We start from the raw sequence: 22,251 nt of genomic DNA, 5'->3' as shown, positions 1-22,251 counted from the left end.
TTGTTATTCTGACTCTCAGACTCTCTCCTTGATGCCGCCTACATTCACATTAACCATCTGTCTTTCAATTTTCACAACTTTGTCTCAGTCCTCCTATCCTTACATAGTCCCTCCTCTGTGGTGCTTCAGTCTGTCAGATGTTCAGCGTTCTCAGTTCACAGTGTTACATTCAACTCTCTTCCATATCTCAGAACTTGGGCCTGCTTATACCATTTGCCCCTGCTGCTTATGAAAGTTATAATAGACTTCCCGTCATGCCCATAAAGTAAAGAGCTGCGGATTTATGATCTCATTTAACTCAGCAGCAGCCAGCTCCAGGGTCCATCTAATGAAACGCCAGAGGAAGTCCATCTTCTTCCAAGTCGACAGTGATACCTTTGGCTCAAATGTCTAATTGGATAATCCCTCTGAACTTTGCTAATGATTGCGAAAAAACAAGGATTCTGGGTTTCTTTCTGAAATACTTTCTCATGTGTTGGCACAAGGTCATGAGTAAATTTTCATAATCGTTGCCCCAAAATTGAACACATACATATAAGTACATATAAGTTATTGACGGTGTGAAATTCAATCTTTTTTTCTGCCATAGACATTAGACAGAGGTAAAATTGTTGCCATCTCTTCTTAATCACACTCAGCTGAAAGTCACCCAAAACTGTCATTCAGCATTGGAACTGGGCGACATTTGAATTAAGCTAGATGAAATTAGAGCCATTTCTCTTGTCTCCGTCAGCCTTTTTAAAACCACATCGTTTCCTTTTCTGCCTATGAGTATATCAGTAACTCATTCTTTACTCAGTTTTCTCAGGGGAGGGTGGGAGCTAATGGTTGGAGGATGCCAGCAGACGACTGAGGCTTTATATGCCCAAGCTGTAAAATGTGAAATCCAAAAGGGAACCCCAAAAGGGGCATGCCAGAAATCTTTAAATTAACTTTTTTTTTTTTTTATAGAGCAAATTAAATTCATTTTTCATTTCTCCAGCCCTCTGTGATTTCCTGTTGTTTTCATTGCTGATGTCTTCTTTAATGGGCTTTTGCACAGCAGCCCTGCAACAACTCTAATCTGGCACTTAGAGATTCTGTGTCATCGCTCACATAATGGATGGATTTATGGGATAGTGAACCAAGGCAGACTCTACGCAGGGGCAAGAGGGGTCATTGCCCCCTCAAATAAATGGCTTGCCTCCTCAAATCAAATTTTTTGGAAGTTGAGAAAGCACATTTTAATATAACCCCAAATTAATATATTACAAGTTGACAAAAGTAACTGCAGTAGCAGAAAAATCCGCAGAAAAAGGGACAAGATACAGCTTCCTCTCGTCTCTCTGTCCCTCCGCTGTGGATCTTCACAGGCTAATCGGGAGGACCCAGTGGGTCTGATGTTGGAGCCGCAAGGAGGACCGGTGTTCAGACAGTGGGTTGATTGCGTACGCTGCTGCCGCTGTCCCTGGGCTGCTTCCACTGGCAGCTCTCGTTTATTTGGAGACACCCTGACGTATGAACAAATTTGCCAGCTTACTTATTTTCCACTCCAGCTTCCAGCAGCTCACAAAGAGAAAGTTAATGCTGTGTGATGCATCCGTTTTTCAGAGTTTTTAAGAAGTGTAGTTGTGCTCCTGCCTGCACTAATAGTGGTAGCAATGATGCTGCTGTTAGTAGATCAGAGACAGCAGCTAGCTTAACTAAACTTTTACCATCAGCAAGCACTGCTTCTGCACCTCTCCCAACAAGTGCTGCCCCAAAGCAGCCTGCTCAGCTACCCAGTGACTTCAATGGCAATGCACAATCTCAGCCAATACTGGGTAGTTAAAAAACAAGCTGAAAAAAAAGAAAGAAAATAAATAGAAAATGTTCTCTATATCTGTTGTGTTTTATAAATTAGTTTGAGATGGGATTTTTGTTAATTATTTATAAGACTACCCTTCAGTTTTGTAAATACTGACCATAGTGTGTAAAGTTTTATTCTAGGTTGAAATTTATTTGAGAATTAGGCCATCCAGTTAAGATAAAGGTTATGTTATTGATTGTTAAAATCTGGGTGAAAGATATTTTATTTTATTTTTTATTTTTATTTGCCACTTTATTGCGGTCAGGGGGTTCACGTGCCTCAGTGACCTTAAGAGCTATACCAGCAGGAGCTTAGTCTTCAGGTGGGACACCCAAGTTGGACAGGTCTAAAGGTAGAGACTTGACAAAGTGCAATCCGCTTCTCCAGGTTGGGGTTGGATACATAGCTAACAACCTAATTCCATGAAGAAAACATTGTTACCATAAGCACAGAAAAAAAAAGTGCTGGAGCCTGATGTTTACGCATGATGCCCCCTTCACATTTCTGACTGCCCCCTCATATACGGCTGCCTAGAACCAGCCCTGCAGTGAACCAAACTTCTCCTCTCTGCTGAAATTGTTATATGTGTCTTGGATGAGAGGATTATCCTTCAAACCTGGTGCTGAAGTGAGCCACCATTCATAACGTGATGATGACAACACTGGTTACATGTTATCGCTGCTACTCAACACACAGTTTTTCAATGGTTTGCAAACATTATACATGCTCCAGTTCATTTTGCATATCTTGAACATTTGATATTGAGAAAGTTATTTTTCCAACATTAATGAAGTCTCTGAGATGCTGCATATAATTTGAATCTCTTTAAATGAGCCAATGTCAATAATCTATTCACCACTACAGTAAGAAGACTTAATTAAATTCACATAAATGGACGAGCTTCCCAGAAAAAATGTAAGCTTTTTTGTACATTGAGAGATAACTTTGCTTATGAGATTAGATATAAAGATCTACATGCACTCAGCCACAGAGCATAAAGGCACAAAGCTACATTTGCAATTAAGAATTTCCTCCCTCCTGCTTTCTAACTGCCACTATGATGAGAATAGGGAAGTTAGAGCAGAATGGATTGGTGGGTGGTAATGAAATTGGTACAGATTCAAATAAGCTCTTAATTTCAGCCTAGCATTTATGAAACATTAATGAAGAGAGGAGAAGATGTGTTGCAGTGAAACCAGCCGGGGAGAAGCAGAGGAAGGGCACAGCACGAGTTTAAATATGTTGGCAAGCGACACAAGTATGATAATGGAGCTGATATCCCTCCAGTTATTACTATGTTGATTTTTTTTCTTCACTTTTCTGTAAACCGTACATGTAAAATATCCTTTTAAAGAAAGCCACTGTGACACAAACTGCAGCTCCCTTTGAAGCTGGTAGCAATATGAAAAATTGATGCATACTTCTTCATCCATTCACATGGTTCTTTCTAAACCAAAAAATGAATATGTGGTGTGTAGGCAGACAGCCCCCACATGTATGGTTATGAGCTCATTTTATTAAAACTTGCAGTATAAGCGCTTCAGTTGTTTCTACAGTTTGAGCTTGGCCAACCTCCACCTGTTAACACTGCAGGATACCATCTGTAATGAGGAGCCATTGTGCCTGCTCTGCGTTACGATCCACTTTCTTATGAACATCAACAATATTAAAACATCCATTAAACATGCCCTGCAGTTCTGCAGTGAACTTATATTACAACCGCAGTACTTTCCAAACAAACTCTCCTCAATATTGATCAGTATCATTGCTCCATTTACAATTTACAATTGCATGTCAGTATGCGTGTAACACAAACAGACATACACATACACCCTGAGAGAAAGATTAAAACAGATGTGAACATCCTCATCCCACTGCCTTTTTAGGGACTCTTCCTGGACTTATGGCTTTCTCTAGTTGCTTTCTCTAGTTTCTCTGAACATGTAACATTTTACCAAATTTTTAATCATCAACCAGTTTAGAACATGTTAAGGTCATATTGGATATTGATAAATGGATGTTAACAAATGGACAAATGAAAGTAAAGAATGATGATTCATCCTTTTTTAAATGTTTTAGTATAATAAATGTGTAGTTTTTCACCTCTACAGCGCTTCTTTGGCATTGAAGGGACTCCTAAATTTATTTTAGGGTATAGTAAATTTTATTATTCCTGATGGGCAATTTTTGTGCAGCCAGCATTTAATCAATATTTAATTTTTTTTTTAAATTTTTACATTCATATGTTGTGATTACAGTAGAAACCTAAGGCAATTGGACTGCTGTGCAACATGCTCTTTTGTCATCTGGAACAAATTGAGGTTCAGCGTTTTTCCCAAGAACACTTTGACAATTGAAGGGCCAGAGAATTAAAAAGCTGTTAGTTGACAACCCACCTGAGCCATGTATGCCAGGGTGGACTTCTCCTATCAGGCACATTATTGCATTATTGAAAATGTGCCAAGACTTAGTGTCCAAATTTCCATTACCATTATGCACCATGGATAATATTACTGTGTAGGGATCACTTTCTAACATTTTGAAAACATGCATTTTTACAGTTTAGAGATTCTACAAGATTGACAATTTATTTATATTTAACTTTTTTTTTTACTTCTTTTTTTTGTCAGTTTAGGCAAACCCTGTGTTGTGGAGTTATATATTTAATGATAAAAAAAATAAATAGATTTGACCCAAACAGTGTGTCTGGGTTTGCTATTAGGAGAATTTTGTTCCCCACAAAGCTTGTGGATCCCAAAGATTCCTGTTTTTTAGACTCAATAAACCTAGTAAAGTATGCTCATATGTATAGAAAAACAGAAATCCTGACAATGAATAAGATGTGGACAGGGAAACCTGCACAAGAAAAAAAGCTCTCCCAACTCCTCTGGCAACAAGCAGAATGAAACACACCATCAGATGTTGTTGAAGGAAATTGGAGGAGTCTGCATAGGAGACTACCCTTTCTGTCTTCTCTGAACTTAAGTTCTGGCTGCTGTAAAGCCCTGTTCTCTTTCCATCTAACAGTCTTCTGTTGCTTGACTTCCAAAATGAGGAGAAAATTATTCTGTCTGACAGAAAAAAATCAGTGCAAATGATTGCAGGACTGACTGCACATTGATTCACAAATCTGCCTTAGTGTTGAAAATACTGTAGTGGGATGATCATTTCGCCTGTGTGCCAACAATTTCACGGTAGGTCATTAAAGTGTAAAGTAGACATTCAGTCACTCTGAAATATCACTAATGTGTGTATGTAATACAGCATGAATATAATATTACTTCTTACTTAAGCACTTTAATTACATCTAGAAGCATTTATTTGAAAATGCCATGAGTCTACTTAATATGCATTGAGAAAAATGAAAGAGATAAAGTAGGAAGAGAATTACATGTCCAATACCATTTTAGGGTTGGCACGGGATATATACAAGTTACTCACATATCTGCAGTCTATTTTGAGTTCAATTTAGAATATGTCAGATTTAAGATTCACTCACACGTAGAGGGTGAGGGAGGAAGAGGGAAAGGTGGTGAGAGCAGGAGCAGAGAGAGAAAGAGGGGATGGAGTGCCAGGGGATTGGCAGGAGTGACAAGATGTGACAGTGAGCACATTGGCTTGCAGGGTGGTTGCTACTTTACACTCCAATCACATAGCGCCCCTATCCCCCAAGACATTTTAATCTGATCCCCCAACCCAAGGAGAGGAGAGCACAGCACAACGAAAAGCAGGAGAGGCAACTGCAGGATTTTATTTCTTGGCTTTCCCTTCCATATCATTAAATAGGCCTTTAATATCATCTCTTAAACTGTTGTTCCTTCTCTCATTACGTTTTTGCTTTGATGAAACATGATCCAGCTTTGCGTAACGTGTGTATTTCATATGTGTGTGTGTGCATGTAAGCACACATCCCTTCTTCTGATTGGATTAGTCAGAGAGAGATTCATCCATCCTTTTAGCCCTCAGCCCTCCCCCATTGGTAAGGGGCTGCATTATCGATTCTGAACAGCTTCATTTTCGTTGTCTGTCCAAAGGTATTAGATGTTAAGCTTTCACGCATGTCAGCCATAAACCCTGCTGCTTCATCGTTCTTTGAAATCCCTGTTTTTCTTCCATTTGTCTTTGTCGTTTGCCAACCACCATTGAGCCCTTGCCCTGTTACTGTTCAGTCATTGTATTTTCTATCCTTTTTGTGTAGTTTCCACCAACATGCTTGTCTTATCTTAATCTACAACCATTTCTGTTTTCTCCAGCTCCTTTATCTTCTGTATAACTGTCCGAGCCCACTTTGTTTTCTTAACTACTGTGAACAATACCTCTGTCAGTCTCTGGCTCGTTTTTTCTCTTCAGTTAATATTGGAATTGACTACAAGTGATTTTGAGTTGCTGGTGGAACAAGTTGCCTTTTTTTTTCTTTTGGAAAAGATTATTTTTTGACAGATTTTCAAAGAGAAAAATACTCGCCAGCTTACTCATGGTGACAGAATGAGCACAAATGATCATGATATGGAATGCATGAAGGAGTCTTTTATCCTCCAAACATTTTCTACAACACTAGATATTGGGTACATTTATTAGCTTGGAAATGTTTTAGATGGGTGGAACACTTTTCAGATTATTGTTGATGTGTGCTGGCAGAATAAAACATCTTGTCTGGTCTTGTGCATTTTGAAAATCCTGTTTGGTGGCAGCACAGATAAACAACAGCAGACAGAAACAACCAGTTTCTGGGCTTTGACTCATACTTGTCTCTGTATTTTTGCAGGCTCTTTACCCGAGCCCAGAGGAAGGCTGGCAGATCTACAGTTCAGCACAGGACGCAGATGGAAAGTGTATCTGCACCGTGGTTGCACCAGCCCAGAACATGTGTAACCGCGACCCACGCAGCAGACAGCTCCGCCAGCTCATGGAGAAGGTGACAGCTGTCAATAGCACACCCACTTTGAGACTCAACAGTTACCCACATAGACACACAAACTATCACGCTGTGTCTGGCAGCGTCTGTCACATACAGGCTGATAAAGTGAACAATCATGCTCTCCCCCATAAGTGGTCAGTCATGGAGATAAACACAACACCATTTGAAAGTTTTTTAAGGTTTTAAGAATTTGTGAAAGTGAAACAATTAATTGTCTCAATATCTTTAAAAACTTACCCATGAAATCAAGAAAATAGCTTTTTAAAAATTAGGTGTGGTGGTAAATGTTTTGTATGCATACTCACAGCAAGCAGAAGTGAGTAAGACTACATCGAGGCTCACTTTGTCTTCGCAACTTGTCAGTCAACTATCATTTTTGTGCATCCCTTTGCCATGTAAGATAAGGTTTACACAAAAAAAGAGGAATGAAATTGTATTAAGTCACTAGTTATAGTCACAAATCTCTGTATTATTTACATGTGGTAGAGTGTTATTGACTGGGCAGGGTATGCTAATGCCATATTGTGCAAGGGTCGGATTGTATAAATCCAAAGTTGAGAGCAAGAGGATATCTGCTCACAAACAGCTGCCTATTGATTCTCAAGACCTGGGGGCAATACACCTCCGCCATTTCATATGAACAAAACTGTCTATAGAAATGAAAAAAATTTAAGCCTGTGAAACAGTGACTTTAATTTGCTTTATAGGTCATCATTCATTGAACCGCAAAGCATCTCTACTGCTCAGTCAAAGCAGAGGCGTCCATGTTAAAACCAGTGTGTTGGTGAAAAAGACGGTTCACAAAGCAAGTTAGAGCAGGGAAAGCCTAGAAGCAGAAAAGAGGGGAGGGGGCTGACATTGATGTGGTCCTGTGAGGAAAGGTGGAAGTAAACAGAGATGCTGGATAAGCTCTGAGGCTCTACAAGACACCTAAATCCACAAATGAATGTGGCATTCATTCTCAAGTTTGCCGTTTCCTCTGAGAATCTGTCTGCTGTTAAAGCAGATGTTTACACAGAAAACATCTATACTCACATACACTTCACAAGAAGCACATTCCAACTAAAAAAAATCCCATTCTGTCACAAAGACAGACTTTATGAATCTATTAAATGTCACTACAGCTTTTGGAAATGTTGTCCAGTTTTCCTTTATTGTTTACACGGGCATGTAAAACGCAGACATATGGGAATGTTTCCAGTTTGAAAGTGCTACAAATGCCACATTGAGAAGTTAGATTTAGGTTTAGATTTAGGTAGTGATAGAATAACACCCAGGACTTTCAGACTAGAGACTGTGATTATGCTTCATATGGGATTGTTATTCCTACCACCCTCATTAAATGTTCATATTCATTTTCATTTACTGTTTTGGTTAGGTTTAGGCACCAAAACAACTCGCTTGGATTTATTAAAACAACACAGTGTGGATTAAAGCGGACACTTTTTTATAATGTTTACCCCATGTTAGAAAGCAGATGTAGTATTGTACACATAGTATATGGATGCAGTCTGCTGATTTTTCTTTTTCCTCTGCACCACTTGAAAGATTGTATGAGCTTTCAAGTTTGCGAGGGGATTTTGTTTCCTTAAAGGTCCCATGGCATGAAATTTTCACTTTCAGAGGTTTTTGAGCCTTAAAATGAGTTTCTCTAGCCTCCTTAAGTCACCCCAGTGAGTAGAAATTGCGAAATGTATTCACAGAGCAGTACAGCATTTCCTCCGTGTTTTGAACAGAGCGCCTCGAATTGTCTCGTTGACTCAAGGCTCCTGGTATGACGTCATGCCAGGATAGAGCTCATCAAAATTTCCCACCCCCTCTCTCCGCCACGCCCTCTGTCTCCACCCACTGCTGGTAAACTACCTGTATCTTACCCGCCCAACTCATGTGGAGTAGACCGAGACTCGCCACGACTGAAGACAGTCACAGAAGATACAGCAGTGGCTTCCAAACGACGTTACCATGCGAAATGTACAGTGCCAGGATGTGAAGATGAAGAGAAGAGTCTGTTTGCGCTTCCATCCTCTGACCCTTTGAAAACGGAATGGCTAATTTCATTTAGAGGGACGGGTGCCCATGCATGTTCCAAAGAGCGTCAGTGTTTGCGCGACACATTTCAGAGGAATGTTTTCACAACCCTACACCTGAAGTTGAAGCCTGGATCAGTGCCAAGCCTTGCCGGTCCATCAGCTACCCACACCGATCAAGTAAGTCATAATTATTTGCTAGCCGCTAGCACTTTATGGGTGACAGGCAGCTAACTAGCCAACATTAGCTGTGGAGGTATTTATCCATGAAACCTACACTGCGCTACAAAACCAATACTCTGTTAAACTGGTTAGATTTGGAAAATTGGTTGTAAAACAAGACATTTGTCTTTTGACCAAGTATCTTACGTGTAGGGGACTACATACAGCATGAATACTTAGGTAAGCAAGTCTAGTTCTGTTCTGCGGCTAGATACGTCTGTTACACGGAAAATGACGCCCGACGATAACAATTCATATTTTGTAAGCCTTTCTTTAGATTGGTGACTTTATATTTTGTAAGCATTTGTTACGGTTTGGTGACTTTTTTTTTTAAACGTCGAGTCGTTTCTGCGTCTTTCGTGTGTGATATGCGATCGGGTGTTGTGGCTGGGTGAAGGATGTTTAGCAAACGTTTGCTGACTTCCCTCGAACATACACCATTACGTATCTGTCAATTCGAACACAATTTTACTTCAAATCTGTCGTGACACGTCAGTTTATCATGAGTGTAACGCTCGGCTTTCGAACCATGAGATGTGTGCTCTCTGTCTGCACCAGGTTCACTTTCACTGGCCAGCACATCAAGTGCTCACGTCCAGACATCCCGGACCAGGGATGCTGCCTGCCAGACTGACCCCATTGTCACTAGGACTGCAGCCACACCGAAGAATGTTGTCTTTCTCTATAGTGGAATGCTTTGCAGGTGAGATGTTTTACCTTGTAGTTGTTGAAAGTTTTTGTTGTCTGAAATGTCATTATTGAGCCGGGTTTCTCCAGCACTATAAGGCACGAAACACCTAGACCAGGTCCCCTGAAAAGATTGTCTTGTGAATGTAATTTATATTTGATTTACCAAAAAATGTATACTTTTAGGGGGTTTTCAGATCATAGTTCCTATGAAACTTCACAATATATGAAAAGCTTTTTCCAAAATGTTTTATACCTACTTTCAAAAATATTGTTTTATTTGTTACTACCATTAAAAGCAGCATTTAAATGTTTCAAATGCTATCTCAGCTGATATCACTTTCCTGATGCTTGAAATCAGATTAAAAAAAAAAAGTAATGAGAATAGCTTCTATAGCATTTTGGAAAAGAGCTTTTCATATGCTCTCCCATGATGATACATGTGTCTCTACCAGCTAACCCCCACCACCATGACAAATGAAAATTCTGTGAGAAACACCGTTTACATTGTTTCTTGTACTTTCAGACTGTACTTGGCAGCGATCCACTTTAATGAAAATGCGAACCGACCACAGGCCCAGACAGCAGACGGTGTACCTCTCTTCAAAATCTCCTTTCCCAAATCCAAGAAGGGAGAGTGCAGTCAAACGTCAAAAGACTAAGCCAACCTTTGGTAAGACCTCAAAAGTTCAAGAATTCAAGTCCAACTACTTTTGCCTGTATCAAATTTACTGAGGTTAATTCCAACAAATAGGAATACAAAAAATGTGAGAAATAGAAATCTAAACAAACATAAATATATATAGAACAAATATAAATATATAAATAAACATTGAAATGTACAAATGACTAACTGAAATATACAAATGTTGTGCGTGTACAGTGTGTATGAATGTTCTGTGTGAAAAGGGAATGTGGATGTCCTGATGGACCTAATTTTTCACACGCGAGGCAGTCTAAACCCGGTGCAGTGTCCTTCATCATCGGGGTACTCGGCACGGATACGCAGGACCACACAGGCAGGAATGACCACTCTGATCCGGCGACCCAAAAAGCCCCAGCACCACGCCACGAGCTGCCTGTAGGCCAAATACCTGAAGCGCCTGGAAGAACAGATAGAAAAAATGACACTTGCAGAGAATGTTGTTGTTCTTCTGTTATTGCTATGTTGTACATATTTACATATTCCTATGGATTATTCTTGATTGTGTTTTAATAATGTCTTGTAAATAAATCTACAAACACTCTTCATACTGTCTGCATAGTTGAATTATCAGGCTCTGTTGGGTGGGTGTACTGTAAACTCTATGTATGTGGCTATGAGTGATTATTTTACAACGCTTACCGATGCGTTCTTCTCAGGCGTAAACTGCCAAACAGGTAGATCCAAATGTTTACAGTGTTACCTGAGGGATCTCCATGCAGCATCTATTCTCCCTTTCTGTGGGCATTATCTCGCAAATTCCACATTGACACCTATTTTTTTAAAAAAAGGCAGTGTAATGATATTCTGTTTTCAGGTAATGCCGGCAAATATAACAATGAAACATCTTTAGTGGCAAGTAAATGAGTTAACAGGTGAGCATGAGAATAATTACATGCTGGTCAGACTACTATCATGTTTTTTGCATGCCATAGGCTACTGTATAACTACATGGGCAACGCACAGCTGGCTGTTCCCAGTGAAGATAGGCTACTAAAAAGGTGTACACAGAAATATGTGGCATAAGTTTCACTTCGTGTAGTTACACTTTGGATCCAGCACCTGGTCAGGATATGATGAGGTATGTTTTTTTTTTTTTGTATATTACAGCATGTAAACCTTTTTGTCTAGAAGACTTGGTTATAAATCGCTCCCCTTATGTCAACACTGGGTGGAGAATCATTTGCATGTTGGCAATGTGTACTATGGGAAATACTTTGGCAGTGTTACTGTTGTACAATGCAAGGCGACATTGAGAAAGTTACTTGGTGTAGAGACTGGAGATGCCAGCAGCCATACTCACTAATGTTAGCACTGCAAATACGTGCCCACATTGCAAAATAAGTTGGGAACTTATATGTTTTGTAAGCAAAAATAATATTTTAGGTAGTCCTGACGTAGTGACTACAATTTCTGCTCTAATTAGGCTACCGTAGGCTAAGCGACTGCTAGTATCTGCGCACCTCAGTGGTTCGGACCGACCCAACTATAAACGTTTCCAGACATAACATTTCAAACTCACCATTCTGAGACGTTTTGCTGAAGGCGCTGCTGATCTGCAGTTTGTTGCTGAACTGCCTGCGCCTCGGCTTCAGGGTCCAATTCCGGGTTGAAGGCGAAAGGTACGATGGTTTGCTCACCTGCCATTTCTATTTTTTTTCCTACTAGCAGGCAGCTAACATGCGCGGAGCCAAAACAGAGAATCAGACACGCCCCCCTTCAGCCATGACACACCCCTCGCGCTCCTCCTTGCTTCTCATTAGGAAAACAGGGCACTGGAGAGAGCTCTGAAATGCGGCTTTCTTCTAAGTGGCCAAATCTGCGTTTTTCGGGTGAATTTTGAGAACGGCTGGGGGTATAACATCCTGAAGCCTCCGAAAGCCCATTTAAAGCGCCGCTACTATACCATGCCATGGGAACTTTAAATCATAGTGTTGGAAAAAAGCACAACTTTCAGGTCGGTGGGAACGTGGATTTACGTCAAAGGTTCCAAATTCCTTTCTGAAACATATGTATATACTGTATGTTTTGCAAGATATATAAACTTTAATTTCATAACAGTGAATCTGAATTTAGATTTGAATTTTGAATGCACCGTTTATGTCAGCTATGCCATATCACACCTCAAAATACTGCTCAAAGCATTGTGTGAAGCAATGTGTCAAAAAGAAAAACAGAACAGGATATTATAAACTTTTATTCATAGCTGTTTTGCAATGTATTACCTAATTTGGATGTTTATGCTGGTGTGTGTGTTGTGTGTACACATCACATTGTTGCTCATATCTCAAGCAGCCCGGCTTAATGAGGACACCTGGGGTCAGCACTGTTGGAGCTGCACACAAGTGAAAGCTACAAGTTAAAAGACTGTGGGAGTCTCTTTATATGTGCACATATTAGATCAGTGCCGACCGAGACATCCTCATTTGAACCCAGAGCATGTGGTGGAATTGTTTGAGGGATCCAGATCTACAAAAGCGCTCTGCAGCACAGAAACTAAGGGTAAATTAACAATGCCAAAACTGTGCTCTGTTTAAAGAATGTAAAGTAGCCTTGTGCAAAACCACTATTTGGCTCTGTGTAAAGTCAGAAGAAAAATTCAATCCAAAGCTGAAAGATGCCAGTGCAAGAAACTCACCGCAGACTTTTAAACATCACCGATTGACCTCTGTCTGATTGATGGAGTTGAGATTATCTCAAACAAAACACTGTATGAGGGCACAGTCAGGCATACACACAAGCATGCTTGATGCTAAATGCGTCATCACACTGGACATGATGCAGACGCACCTGTGACTGAATGTAAATATCGGATGGTGACAGTCGGGAGAAAGAGCATTCCCAACAGACCTGGAGGATGGTGACACAGCATTTGTTTAGACTCCAAGCTGCTCGGACATTTCAACTTTACACATTCCTGCATCTATTCCATAAGCACTGCGGTGAAAATACATTACATTCGTAGGGGAAATATTCTGGGATAAAATATTCCCTGACCAGTTCACGATGCATGTGGGAGATGAGCTGGGTATAGAAAGCCGTGGGCTGGACATGAAGTAACTGAGTGGGCTGTCAGGGAGTAGGCAAGCACAGCATTTGGTGCAAAACAGACTTTATGCCAAATTGTGACCTTTGAGAGTTGGGTCTGTTGTGTTGTTTGTGAGTTCTGATGGTGCGCGTCTGTGTGGGCAGGCGTCTGTTCATATGGGTGGTAGACATATGCACACGTGAGCCTCTTATATGTGCGACAGCCATGTAACATTTGTTAGTGTTAGGGTGATTTCTGGCCAGTTCAGTGCAACGTGCAGAAGATGAGGGGGTGTGGTAAGCAGTAGGTTTGTTATGCAGCAACAGAGTGGGTTGTCAAAGTATGAATAAGCTTAGTACTTAGGGAAAAATTAAACATAGGGCAAAACTGATTCCTCTGAGAACTGAGATTCAATAAACGCCTACTTAGCAGCGTGTTTGCTCATCCCTGAGGTTTCTGTTCCATTTTGGTAACCCATAACTTGAATACATTGACATAATAGTACTGGGACCATAATACTTTATTTTGACAGCTGCATATTTATACTCTGACCTACAACTCTGAACCTGTTCACTTTTATTGTATGATATATGAACATCATCTTGATATTTGTTATACATTTGCACTTCTTTATCAGCTTCCTAGTGTTTGAGACATTGACAGAAAATCTCATTGAATAGAGGAAATAAATGGAGCCAATCTCTTCTTAGGAGGAGAATGATTTCAATGAATATATCAATGTAAATGTAAAACTTTTAACAATAAAACAGGGATTCTTTGCAATCCCTTGTGTTTTTGTGCAAAAGATTAGATTAGAAGTTCAAAAGATTAGATATTCCTTCTCCTTCCACAGAAAAATAAGGGTTTCATTTCCAATAAGTCCTCCAATTGAAATGGTCATTAAAAATTGTTATAAGTTGTCCATGCTCTTCAATACACATCCTGTAAATTCAATTCAATTCAAATTCAATTCAATTCAATTCAAAAATACTTTATTTATCCCAGAGGAAAATTAAATGTTGATGTAACTCAATTAAATCAAGGAGTTACTATAGATGCTGATGGCTGTGGGCAGGAAAGATTTCCTGTAGCGGTCCATTTTGCATCCAAACTGAAGAAGCCTTTGACTGAAGAGCCTCTGTTTTCCGATAACAGTCTCATGGAGAGGATGTTCAGGGTTGTCCATAATTCTCTTGATTTTATGCAAAATCCTTCATTGCATTATTGTCTCCAGAGGTTCCACAGTCGTCCCCAGAACAGAACCAGCCTTCCTTATCAGTTTGTTGAGTCTTTTTAGGTCCCTGGTTCTGATGCTGCTGCCCCAACAGATGACGCAAGAGGAAATGACGCTCTCAACAACAGTCTTGTAGAAGATCTGCAACATCTTGTTGCAAACCTTGAAGGACCTTAGCCTCCTCAAGAAGTACAGTCTGCTCTGTCCTTTCTTGTAGATGGCTTCATTGTTGTGTTTCCAGTCCAGTCTGTTATCCAGATGAACACCAAGGTATTTATATTCCTCAACCACCTCCACTTCTTCTCCCATGATGGAAACAGGGTTTGATCTGACCCTGTTTCTCCTGAAATCTACAATCATCTCCTTTGTTTTGTTAACATTCAAGATGAGATGATTGTTCCCACACCATGCCACAAAGCGGTCCACCAGCTCTCTGTACTCAGCTTCTTGTCCATCTCTGATACACCCGACAACTGCAGAGTCATCTGAATATTTCTGTAGATGACAGAAGTCTGACTTGTACTGGAAGTCTGAAGTTTACAGAGTGAAAAGGAATGGTGAGAGTACAGTTCCCTGTGGTGCTCCTGTGCTGCTGATCACCTGGTTAGACACACAATTCTTCAGTCTGACAAACTGTCGTCTGTTTGTCAGGTAGTCATTAATCCAGGTGATTGTTGAGGCCTCCACCTGAGTCTTCTGGAGTTTAAGACGAAGCAGATCAGGCTGAATTGTGTTAAATGCACTGGAGAAATCAAAGAACATGATCCTCACAGTGCTGCCTGCTTTGTCCAGATGACAGTGGGTTTGTTGAAGCAGGTGTATGATAGCGTCTTCAACTCCAACTCCATGGCGATAAGCAAACTGCAGGGGGTCCTGATATGTGCTGGTTTGCTTACACAGGTGGGTCAACAGGAGTCTCTCCAGGACCTTCATGATGTGGGATGTCAGGGCAACAGGTCTGTAGTCATTGATGACTGAAGGGTGACAGGATGTCTTCCACAACAGTGGTACCTTCTCTTGGGTCAAGCTAAGGTTGAAAAGGTGTTGCAGAATCCCACAGAGCTGCTCTGCACAGGCCCTCAGGACTCGGGGGCTGACACCATCTGGACCTGCAGCCTTATTCCGGTTCAGTCTCTCCAACTGCCCCTTCACCTGACTTCTAGAAACAGAAAAGTGGGAGGGGGAGGCAAAGGGGACAGCAGCATCTCCTGATTTGGTTGAAGACAAACTAGTGGAAGCAGAAGAATCCATGACTGAGGTGTAGGTGGAGATGTTACAGGAAAGCTGTGGGTCAGAGGAGGGTTGGATGTCTCTTTGGCTGGGAACAGGAGGGGAGGATGGTGAGCTTGATCCTGAACTGAACCTGTTGAAGAATGTGTTCAGCTCATTTGCTCTGTCCAGACTTCCATCCATCCGATCCTCCCTCTGCTTGAGGCCTGTGATCTTCTTCATTCCTGACCACACATCTCTGATATTGTTCCTCTGCAGTTTACTCTCAAGCTTCTTTCTATACACCTTGCTCTCTCTGATCTTGATTTTGAGCTGCTTCTGGATACTCCTCAGTAACTCCCTGTCTCGCTCCCTAAAGGCTCTTTTTTTCTTGTTCAATAGTTCCTTTAGCTCACTGGTGATCCAGGGTTTGTTATTAGGTAAGCATCTCACTGTTCTGGTGGGGATGGTGTTGTCCACACAGAAGTTTATATAGTCACACACTCAGTCATGGCATTGATGTCCTCTCCATGTGGCTTACAAAGAGAAATCCAATCGGTTGCATCAAAACAACCCTGTAAGGCTTCTTCAGCTTCCTGTGACCACTTTCTAACAGTCCTTTTTGTGACAGGTAGTCTCTGGACAAGGGGTTTATATGCTGAACAGAGGAAAAACAAGGTTGTGATCTGATTTACCCAGGGGGGGTCTTGATTTGGAAATGTATGAATCCTTGACATTTGTGTAAAACAAATCCAATGTCTTGTTTTCTCTGGTAGAGCAGCTGACAAACTGTTGAAAAGTTGGCAGTGTAGCAGAGAGTGAGGTATGATTAAAATCACCAGATATTGCCACAAAAGAATTGGGGTGTTGTGTCTGTATCTTAGCAACAATGGAACTGATGACATCACATGCAGTGTCGGCAACAGTTGAGGGTGGAATGTAAACAGCCACCAAAACAACACTGGCGAACTCTCTTGGCAAATAATATGGACGAAAACTTACTGCCAATAGTTCAATGTCAGGACTGCAGAGACGACTCTTCACAGTAACATGTCCTGGGTGACACCATCTGTTGTTGACAAGCACTGCCAATCTACCCCCTTTCCTTTTCCTGCTACTCTTTAAATCTCGATCTGCTCGTACAGTCAGGAAGCCCGGCAGTGAGACGCTGGAGTCGGGGATATGATCCTGCAGCCATGTCTCAGTAAAACACATAATGCTACATTCCCGATATTCTTGCTGAGTCCTTGTCAAGGCTAGAAGTTCATCCAACTTGTTAGCTAACGATCTTACATTGCCCATGATGACGGATGGCAGAGATGGTTTGAACTTCTTCTTTCTTTCTCTCCTCTTTGCTCCTGCTCTGCATCCACGATGCCTCCTTTTCAATTCCAGTGGGATTTCTGGCTTCAGTTGTCGAATTATTTCTGCTTTTCCAATGTTAATCAGCTGCTCCCTGTTGTAAACCACCCTGTTGCTATGGTTATGCATCATAACAAAAGAGCAAAATATACAAAAGTATTGGGAAAAATCAATCCAGCTGCACAGCATCCAAGGCAGGAAGGAACAGTTGTCCAAAAAATGCAATTTCTTCCAAGAAAAAACAGGAATGAAATTTAGAAAAAAAAAAGAAAATCTCAATGTGAGGTACAGAGCTACTCCAACGTGCTGCCACCCTCAGCGGCGCATTCTAGAACAATATCACCTCTACAAGTGGCTTCAGTGAGATATGACGTTTATGAGTGTTTCCACATCAGAGCCAACATCAAGTCTTTTGTTTAGAAAGCTGCATAGTCCTCATAAGGAAGAAGGCGTGGGGATGGACGCAGCAGCTAAGAAAAGCTCTTTAAACCCTAGCTCTTTAAAGAACAATTCAATTCAATGACATGAAAACATTTTACAGCACTTTTGTAATTTCTTGGTTGAGTTTAGGCATTAACGTCATAAGGATAAGAAGTTAGGATAAGAAAACGATCATGGTTAGGTTGGAAATATATTATTTTTTTACAATGCAGCTATCACCCTCATCGAGGCCATTTTGCTAGTTGCCATGGTTACAGGTAAAATCAACACCTTACAACAAACTATCATCACCTGCTGGTTGGCTTTAGAAAATAACATCACGTTAGGTTAGGTTAGGATCAGAATTCAAAACTATTTGGTTAGAATTCAAAAGTAATCCCGATAAAGGCTAAAAAAACATTCCTTTTACAACACTCCCATACCGTCATGGATGACATTTTTACCCTTCACATGCATCTGCTGACAAAACCACTGGAGGCTACATGTTCTTTGAACATAGCTATTGTCCATATCTGTCTGTGAGAGCAACCACTAAATTGAATAATTTTGGGAGGAGGACAGTCTCTCATTATTATTATTCGTCTAAATGTATTTTTAGTAGCCTGTTAGGTGCAGATATGACCCTTTTTTTAAAATAATGCAAAGCATTGTTTACTTTCAAAGGTACAAAAGGATCACTGACAAGTAAGAATACATAACTGTACCTTTAATTACCTTGAGACACAGGCAAATTGTCATGATGTGTTAAGGGACGACCCAGGTGCAGACACGGACAAGAGCCAAAATAAAGTTAAAGGATTTATTTTCAAAAATATAAACAAAAACGCAGCAAAGGCTGGAGTAATGAAAAACTAAACTGAACATAAAACTAAAAAAATAACAAAACAGACATACTTGCAGAGAGGACTGACGAGGGAAACCATGGACCAGGGGCGTAGGAAAAGAAAATACAGACATAGAAGACGAGGAATACAGACTAGGATTTTAGAAACGACAAGACAAGGAATACCAAAATATAGGACGAGGAGTGGTGGAACAAGAAAGACATATATACCGGGGAGGTGATTACTGGAGCAGGAACTAGTGGCTGATTAGTAACGGGTTGCAGGTGAGAGGGAATGAGATGGCAGAACACAGGGGGCGAGAGAGAGCACACTAACTAACACAAAGAATGAACAAGGACTAATAAAACATAACTGAATACTGATAAACAGAACTAAGGTGAAACAAAGACTGAATCTAAATACAGAAAACACTAAGAGTACTGAATAAAAATAACACCAACAACCAAGTCCAAAAACATAACCAAAAACCCAGATCCTGACACAAATAGACACCCTGAATTCTTAATAGATAAGCGTGGGCTGCAGCATCAAAGTGGTGTGCACAGTTGCCTTGTACTGTGACAAGAAGAGATTATCCTCCCCAAAACACGCCCATGTGGCATTTGTTTGTGTAGTCAGATAGGGATTTTAATTATGTTCAAAGACTATGTGATCTCCATAGGTCATTCTTTTTATAATTTAACAAGATTGATGTCTAATCCTGTACCCAACTGATGTTATATTTTAAAGACAATGTGAAAGTGCCATTTTGCAGTGTTATGTTGTGTTTCCATGTAGCATATAAAATGGAGTCAGTGTTGATGGTGTTCACTTTGTAAAAAGAATATTTTAGACGCAACCATTATAGTCTTCTGACCCATAACAAGTAATGTTGTCTAAATCGGAAGGCGACAAAAGTGTTTTAGTAAAGTCTTGTTATTGATGGAACATATATTGGTCTCAATCTCATGTCTTGCAAGGCCCATGGTCGAAAACAAAGCCCTTAACTGCTGCATCCAACCCCATTCCTTCCTCCTGATGAGGACTTTGTGGTTTCTTAATGGACTTGTAAGAAGACTTGCAAATGACATATGCTCTGATGTGGGAACCATGCGGTCAAATTTCTCTTCTGTTGCTTCTGAGGACGGTAGATTACAGGACGCTGTTATGGGCCACACTGAAGGGCGTAAACAAATTACCTTCATGACCATTTCAGTTGGAGGATTTGTTGGGCAAGAAGAATCGTGTCTTTTAAATCTTAGCTGTAGTTTTCTCGTATTACACTGACTTCCTCCCACAGTCCAGATACATGCAAGTTAGTCTAAGTGATGAACTGACTGAAGGTGTGATGGTCATTCCCGGTGGATACGTTTCTGTACCACAATATGCAGAAACATCTTTGTCACTGGTGATGCAAGCTTGTTCTTTCAAAGGTACAAACATAATGGGAAAAAATGCAATCAATTTCCAAGGTATATAGCTTATACACTAGTATAGTGCATTTGGAGTGATATCTGCACCTTGATTGCTAAGTGTGGGGGTATCAGACTAAATGTTTCCAGGTAATAAGCTTCCTTGAAAAGTTGAACTTTAAACAGATGACGTGTCAAACATCTTTCATGACTTCTATCACTCAGTTGAATAAACAATGTTTAACATTCTACCTAAACTGCATTAGCTCACCCTATTACCTCTGAGCTCATACATTTATGTCTATTAAGGCAGAAGGTCTATCCACAATTAAAGTCATCATGGCTCACTGAATCTTTCAAGTGATTTAGTTTCTCACAAATTCCAAACATTAGCAGTAAAAGGTTTGGCAACAAATATACATTACACTTAGTTAGATGGTTAAAGAATAGTTTTTATATCAAAATGCTTTACTTTCACTAAATTTACATTTTTTTCAGCCCACCACCATGTTCCCCTCAATGTATCATTTCTCAATGATTTCATCATTAATTCTCCTTTTTGAAAAACAACTTTTCTGAAATGATTTATCTCCCGTCGAGCCCCTCTCCCATGACTGTAATATTACTGTCAGTCAGGAGTGTGATGTCTTTTGAAATATCAGATTATGTTTTTCTATGCTCTTTGTTATTTTCTTTCTATTTTTAAGAACTGAAATTGTAAAACCTATTTGACTGCAGTTTTTTGGTACACAGGGAGAGATGTGGAAGATGGAAAGCTTTTCATCCTTTAGAATCTAAACGACCACACAGAAAAGCTCATGCCAGATTTGTCATGAGCTCCCAAATATGATTCGGCTGCACTCTTTAAAGGATAGGTTGCAATGAGTTACACTGTGTTAACAACTTTTATTGTGGATCTACTTTTTTTGACTGAGGGTTTCTGTCTCTAAGATCATGTATATATCTTCACAAACTCAACAATAGAATGCTTCCCCTTTGCCAAAACTATTCACAACACCAGACACATGAGATCTCAGAGGTCTATCTATTTGCTGAGCTCAACCACCTCTGAATCCCAAAGTAAAGCTTTGACTGCATATCTTAGTGCAATACTTCTCTGACTTAATGTCCTAAATCATGGATCTAAGTTCTGATTTTATATGCAACAGAGGTGCAGCCAATGAGCAGTGAGAAAGTGATGTTAACAGTGAGGTGATTGTGAAATAAAAGCACCAAATAATTCCTCTCCATAAACTTAAATTACATTTCTGTCAGTTTCGTCATTCTGTCGCTTTTATCAATCGTTCATCAAGTCTCCTTTTTTTCATCTTTTTTTCATCTTTTGGTTTCATGATGTAAATTACAGTCAAAGAATTGATATTATTGTTTAAATATGTTAGAAGATTGTTGATGTGTAACAAAATGATCTGAATTCTCTATGCAAACCAACAATTCCACAAGAGCTAAATGTACGTTTAGGCATCACAATATTGAATTTTCCTTTTTTTTAACCTGAGTTTAGAATAACAGTTTGTTCTAATTACCTCTGCAGCTCTATGTTTTTTTTTCCCACAATTTTCTCTATTCTTTAGTGGCCTATAAATATTGATAATCCATGTAAGTGTAATAGACATTATCCACATTTTGTTAGCATGTTACTGAGTTCTGTGCACAATAAGTTTCTCCAAACAAATTGCCCCATGTCAAATCAATGGCTGTTTTTGCTGTGTTATACTTTAAGGCTAGCCTTTGGTCCATTAAATGCTTATATGCTACAACACATGATGCAGCCTGGACTTAATGTTTTCTCATTTCTCTTCTTTATAAACTACAAAATAAGAGACACACAGACTGCCTGATTTTCTTTCAGTGCAACATGATTTTGCAGTTCAATTAAAAAAATTTCTAAGGATATCAAAAAAGAAAATTACGTGACGGGAAATACTGCAGAGAGGAGGAACTGCAATATAAAGATGCCTTGATTTATTTTTCCCATACCTACTTATCCCCAAGGAGCTGTAACTAATTGCAGCAAGCAGGCAGAAGTAGTAAACTGAAGGAAAAACCCACAGACTAACAAACACATCTACAATGTAAGGGTACAGAGTGTTCTGTGATGAAAATTCTGAGAGTATAGTCCTCCCAAACAGAGGACATACTACCTGTGATGTTAGAGTGAAAAGCACTCAGCGTTTATCACTAGTGAATATAAGTGTTGTTTAATTAAATAACAGATAACATCTTAACAGTAGTCAACATGGAAGTGAAGCTTGAATAGATATAATTGAGTGGTGACTATATACTCTGGGAATAGACTGAAGAAAATCTAAATGGCTCCTTTAAGATTAAACATTAG

The 22,251-nt window shown here is 40.0% G+C and overlaps 1 protein-coding gene and 1 long non-coding RNA gene across 3 annotated transcripts in view; both read left to right on the top strand.

Moving 5' to 3' along the window:
• olfm2a (olfactomedin 2a) overlaps positions 1–22,251 on the top strand; it is a 55,318-nt gene that overhangs the window by 26,322 nt on the left and 6,745 nt on the right. For both annotated transcript variants that reach the window (XM_075454314.1, XM_075454313.1), the window contains exon 2: positions 6,594–6,743. In XM_075454314.1, coding sequence (XP_075310429.1) covers positions 6,594–6,743 — 150 coding nt within the window. The remainder of the gene's footprint in view (positions 1–6,593; positions 6,744–22,251) is intronic.
• LOC142371612 (uncharacterized) lies at positions 9,492–10,887 on the top strand. Its single transcript, XR_012768077.1, has 3 exons — positions 9,492–9,698; positions 10,209–10,355; positions 10,566–10,887. It is a non-coding gene; the product is annotated as an uncharacterized LOC142371612 (long non-coding RNA).

Source organism: Odontesthes bonariensis, chromosome 21, assembly GCF_027942865.1.
Source record: "Odontesthes bonariensis isolate fOdoBon6 chromosome 21, fOdoBon6.hap1, whole genome shotgun sequence".
Classification (NCBI taxonomy): Eukaryota; Metazoa; Chordata; class Actinopteri; order Atheriniformes; family Atherinopsidae; genus Odontesthes; species Odontesthes bonariensis.
This window is presented reverse-complemented; position numbering and strand designations above follow the sequence as displayed.